Here is a 6,194-nt window from a genome sequence, read left to right on the forward strand (position 1 = left end):
GCTTTGTCAGACGTCTTACCCTGTTGATGGTATAGCCTAAGGACTTTCCTGTAGGTAGCTGTTGTCTCTTCTTCACCAATAGCAGTTTGATGCGCCTCCCTGCTGCTGTCAGTACACAACTGAGCATTCAGCTGCTCCTCTTGATTAAAAGAAAATGACTAGGCTCTTAGTTGCCCAATTTCTGGCCCATTAAAATGAGCTAGTTTGCAGAGGCTGAGAGATGTCACTATTCTGATAATGAATCTCCAAGCTGGGGCACCAAAACTATTAGCCACTTCTGAAAATGGAGTTATTGGACTTTCCTTTTAAATAGAAGTTTCTTAGATTTCTGTAGTCAGATGACATGTTCCGTTACGAAGTTTTTCTGTGTATGCTTTTTGTCTTTCCGCCCCTTTCCATCCTCAGCCTGTCCCTTCCTCACACACTAAAGCCAACAATTCTGTGTTGCTGAATATAATTCAAAGCTGCCTGTATCTATTTCTTCCTTAATCATATTTCAGCCAGCAAAGAGTTTTGATGACTAAATTAGCAAAATAGGCAGTGATAAACAGTGACTTTTGTCCATCTGCAAATTGCATAATGTTACCTTAATGTTTGGAATTAGCAACAATTGTGCAGTGCTAATGGCCTTCCTGGAGCTTTAGGATCAATATATGAGGCTTCCATAGTGCCTGATAATCCATTTCCAGCAGCTAAGTATCCTCTTCACAATAGTTTTAATGTTTCCATTTTGGACCTTGGCATCATGTTTCTTTCTGTTCATCAGATGAGAAGAAATTCACCCATGTTCTGGTGTTAGATTGTACCTAGAATTAATTCCTGTCATAACTACAGAAAAAACCCAACTTGTTAGGAGGATAACTACTATAAAGAACACAAAAATATGGTGCAAGGTGATAATGACTGAACTTGGGTGTGTTAATCATACACAGTGAATGGAATTTCATGGTTGCAATTCAAATAGTGCCAGACTCATTATGCTATTGATAGGTTCAGGATAGATACCTGCCGTTACTGCAGCTTGTCATGTTCTTATAGAATCATAGAATAGTTTGCGTTGGAAGGGACCTTAAAGATCACTGAGTTCCAACCCCCCCACCATGGGCAGGGACACCTCCCACTTAGACCAGGTTGCTCAAAGCCCCATCCAGCCTGGTCTTGAACACTTCCAGGGATGGGGCATAATTATGGGCAGGGGGCATAATGATGGGGCATAATGGGCAGGTATGACTGTAGCCTGATGAGTGTGGTGTCTTTGTGACATCTGTGTTTTGGAAGAACATTCAGATGCTGTTAGTGGTGCTTCTTCAGGATGATGGTATCTCCTTGCTCCCACCTCAGGCTCAGAAGCTGTCAGCCCTGACTTGCACTTGTCTTTGTGGCTAGGTGCTGGGTTTTGCTCATCTCTGTCCCTCATTGGTTTGTTCCCCAGTCAAGCCTGTTGGACTGGGGATATGCACACCCCAAGGCATAACTGGGCATATCAGTCCTGGATAACTGCAGCTTTTGTAATCTCTAGACTGCATTTGTTTTGCTCAGCAGCAGTGCAAAGGCAGCAGCAGCCTTTCTTCTCCAAACTGCCAATTGTGCGTGACAGGTCTTGCTTTCTGCAATAGATAGAGCCTGTTGTGCAGCCAGATCCTTCCCCAAGGAGCCCTTCAGCCCTTACATACAGCCATTCCACACTTGGACTGGCTGGACAGGCACTGCCTGGGTTGTCGATACCAGCCCAAGAGCCACAGCCGTTTGATTCATACAATCTCAGGTTGCTCTAAATCCCAGCTGACACAAAACCACTGACTTGATCTGTATCATGCTGGCTAATGTTAACATCATGTCTGAAATAAATGTGGCTGGTTTTGCTAATAAAAAGAGGATCCTTCTGGGACAATAGCATTAATAGCATTATTGACTACCCTGGTATGAAAGAGAATTAGTACTCCGAGATAACCTCACACAAAGGTATCATCTAAAGCGTCTATTGATTTGCACAAGACAGTTCTGGCTTGTGATTTAAAGTCTTGATACTGAACTAATGCAGCTTTGCATGGGATGCTGTAGGAATATAATGAGTGACAACAGGAATTTACCTTTGTTTTGTGTTCAAGCTGAAAATCCAATGTTTAAGATTTTGGTTGTGAATTTGAAATCCTCTTTTTCTGCTCTCTGATTCTGAATGTTCTTTCCCAGATGTCTTAGGCTTTCTTTTTCTTGCTCTTCCCATTCTCTCCTTCTGCTTCTTGCATCCTTTCTGCTTCACTACTTTTCCTAGTTGCTTCTAGCACCAGGGTTCCAGTTTGATCTTGGTAAGGACTGATGAGAAAATATGAAGCTTAAATCCACACCAGAGACCTGATCCTGCAGTCCTGTATATGTAAATAACTGCACTAAGGGATGTCAGTAGTAACTGGGAGCTTTTGCACGTGGCTGCTTGCACATTAATTCTGCATAATGTATTACAGCGTTCGGCTGCATAGATTTTTCCATACTGATGAGCACATCTGCTGGATGTCTCTATGGGAGCATGAAGAAAGAATGAGCATGGACTCTGGATCATTTTCTCTCCCCAAAGTTAGAAGCCCAATAGTGAGATTGGATGAGCCTTCTAAATATAGCGTGTTAGTTTTCAGTGCTGTCAGCTGGCACATCTATTAATGCCACATTGATACAATTAAAAACAGTTATAAATGATTTTCATGGTTAAGTTCATCTATGCCATCTTTTGCCTATTCTTCCACCTCCATATGGGTTAAATTTGGAAAAGGAAGCGTAACTATTCATCCTACAGGGTTTCTCTGAACTTTCTCCTCTCCCAATGCAGTTATTTAGAGACAAAGAGAAAAGTATTAACTCCAGGAAGTGTCTTCTTTTCCCTTACTGGGGACGGAGAGAGGGTACTAATGTGACAAGGCTAGGTTTTGCAAAAGCGTGGTTGAACTCACATTTGTGTCTCAATGACTGTAAAATAAAAGTAATAGCACTGATCTTCTTTGTAAAGCCTTGAGACCTCTGCTGTTACGATAAACTGGCACTTCATGAAGCTCCACTTGGTTACTTTTAAATATCTCAGGACCTTTCTTTGAAACCTCCAGGCGTATCACAGTGAATTTGAAATACTGCCCTTTGTATTTTTTTTGCTGTGCTTACCTCCCCAACGTCGAAAGAGTGCAACCAGCTAACCCTGGTTCCCACCTCTTAAGGCCATCGAATTCAAGCCCTCCTGGATCCTCAGATGGAGCAACTTCCTGGGGCTACGAGTGCACCCCCAGCACACTGTTAGTTTTCTGCAAATGTCACAGGCAAGGGTAATTATCACTAGAACTTTGTTAAGACGTGAAGACGGGTAACACTATTTGTTCATTAAATTTCAACAAAGAAAAAATATCTCCCCATTGCGCCTTTGATGAATGTAGCTGTTTGTTTGAAAACAGGCATATACTTGCTAGAATGGGATGGTGATTAGAAGTCTGCAGTCACGGAGCTTATGTACAAACTTGCTCTAATGAGGTGCCCTGACCATTTTGGGGAGTAGCACGAAGAGAGCTCATTTATTTCTGATTTTTAATAATTCCAAAAACCATCTGTAAGCTTGTAATTAGATGCAAACAGACACCTAGTCTTGGTGGTTTAGCCTAACAGGCTTTAATCAACAATTTTTTTAATGATCTCTTGATATGTGATAGCATCAAAGAAACTTTGGAGGACACAGATATCCTTAGTTTGTAAACATCCTAGGCTGCAGATTGAAATATGTATTTTCCTTTTCTTTGTTTCTATTTAAAGGGAGAAGGAGCGATTCTTGACTGACATGGAGCCTGAGTTTCCACGCCACAGGTCAGATGTTCCTCGCTTCATCGGAGGGGGCTTTGCTCCCAGCAGACCCCTCCCCAAAGTTATAGGTTAGGAATGGACTCATCTCATCACATTTACCTCCCCAGTTTCTTGCTAAAGTCTAATTGTGCTGAGTTTTTTGAGAAACTGTAATTTGAAAAGAAATTTAGAATTAACTTTCCCTCTGAAATCACTGTATTGCCTTCAGGAAAAGGCGTTTTATAGTAGAATTAATGTCGTTTTAGTTTACAAACTGTGGACCAAATCTGCCCATATGATGCCAGCAGAAACCTGCACTGGTGTAACTGAATAGCAGAGACCATGCAAGTATTTCTTCTTCAGTACTGTGTCTCTATTTAGCTCTATAACACCACAAAATGCCTTAATATGTAGTTATTTCCCCTTTATCTACCTCTGTTGTAAGCACTCGCTCCATTTATCTTCTGACTCAAAGCACCTGAAAGAAATGAGAAAACAGAAAAGAAGAAAAATTAATAGGCTGCTGTTTCAAGCCCTACTGAGCAAATGCAAAATTAACAAGTCTTTCCTTAGATGTACACATGTAGCAGTTCTTTGTGCAGGTAGTCTATAATAGGGCTTATGCAGTGTTTGCTACCATTGTTAGTAAGATCAAGGAAGTTTGTGGCCACAATGTACGTTATTAAGAATATGATTCTGTTTACTCTGGGAGACACAAAGTGACATAATTATGTCTGTTCAACTGGGGAGACTGTACACACTGACTGGGACATGCTGTTCTCCCACATAAATCCTTGCGAGCGATTCAAACTTGGACTCAAAACATGGCAAACTTTACTCTTTAATTTTTAGACACTTGGGCATTTTTGTAACTTTCAGAAATTGTTTTTGTAATACAGCAGGAGCCCTCCAACCTTTTCAGCCAAAAGAGATTTAATTACCATTCATTAACAAGTGAAATAACAAAGTCACGGCATGAGGTGCTGAAGTATAGAAAACTTTCAAGCTGTAAAATAAAATGTTTTGAAACTGATTTGTACATGGAAGCTTTTTCCCAGCCTGGGGGATAAAAATACTTGTCCAAAGAGATATGCTGATAAATATTTCACATGCACAAAAAAACCCTTTGCAAAGATTTTGTTCTTTCCTTTGGTGGAATACATAATTAAATATTAAAGCTACTGTGGGAAACTTTTAATGGAAGTGTTTAATTCAAAGGAATCAAGTTAAATACGACAGGGATCTACTTTGCTTTTACATTGGGGACTAGAACACTTAGTCATCAGATCCATTGTATTTTTCTTTTGTTCCCAAAATAGCTGGTATTGCTTATTCACTGTCAAGTGCATTACGCTAAAGTTATCATTTTAGGGCAGTCATGCTGTTTGAATCGTGTCTTTTGTGTACCTGATATGTCCTTATCGTTAGAATAATTGAGAATAACTGACATGGACACTTCAGTTTGATGGGATCCCAAGTAGGTTTTACTGAGGCCTTTAAAAGCTGGTATTTGTTAAGGTCCTGAGTATCCAGCCTGGAGCTGGACTCCGCTGTGCTTACTGATACTGGGAAGTAATTTCTGCTGAAATAAGTCATCAATGTCACATTTATTAATTCACATGAATGAGCGAGGCACAGTCAGACTCCCAGAATACCATCTCGCACTAGAGAAGCAACTTACTTATTCCACTCTGAATGGTGTGGTGTACTCCTTAACTTATCCAGGGGTAACCCAAGAGTGTGTGCATCTTTCCCTCTGTTTGGTATCAGGCTTTAGGAGACAAGGTGTTACTGCGGTCAGAGCAAAGGAAGGGGAGCCAAACAGATGGAATCTGTTCCCTAATTGCCATCTTTAGATGTGCTTACTAGTAGCTTGCATTTCACAGATTGGACTATTTGCAGAGCAGGAAGCTCCATCCCTATATGATTGTTGAGCCGTTTTCCAGTCTCTAAAATGGGAGGGGTAGTATTTGTCTAATGACTTGCAAAGCTGAATTCACTTACGTCTAAAAAGCAATTAGTCTTCTAGATTAAAAAAAACGTAGAGAAGTGCAAAAAAATTGTGATTTTCTCATACAACGTGTTCTTCCACTCTGAAGGGCTGGGAAGTGACTGCAGTGAGTTCCACCTGCAACGTACAGGAGCTTTAACTGTTTTCATCCACGGTTTCAGACATCCAGATGTGAATGTGTTGGCTACTATCTCCAGTTTTATTGCATTATTTACTTACTACGGGGGAAACTAAATTCACAAGTTAATTTGGAAGAGAAGTGAAAAAAAAAAAAGGACAAGAAAATATAGCCATCAAATTATTGCCAGTAACTTTCAGCATAATCAGAAATAGAATAACTGCAGCCAGCTTAATTTATAGTGCGAGAGAGTCA

General features: G+C 40.5%; 1 protein-coding gene across 1 annotated transcript in view; it reads left to right on the plus strand.

Moving 5' to 3' along the window:
• The window catches only part of CFAP58 (cilia and flagella associated protein 58), a 69,277-nt gene extending 65,373 nt beyond the window's left edge, over positions 1-3,904 (plus strand). The window contains exon 19 of the mRNA XM_074159205.1: positions 3,784-3,904. Within this exon, the coding sequence (XP_074015306.1) occupies positions 3,784-3,904 (121 nt within the window). The remainder of the gene's footprint in view (positions 1-3,783) is intronic.
• Positions 3,905-6,194: the final 2,290 nt, after the last annotated feature.

The sequence above is a fragment of the Numenius arquata genome, chromosome 15 (genome assembly GCF_964106895.1).
Source record: "Numenius arquata chromosome 15, bNumArq3.hap1.1, whole genome shotgun sequence".
Lineage (NCBI taxonomy): Eukaryota > Metazoa > Chordata > Aves > Charadriiformes > Scolopacidae > Numenius > Numenius arquata.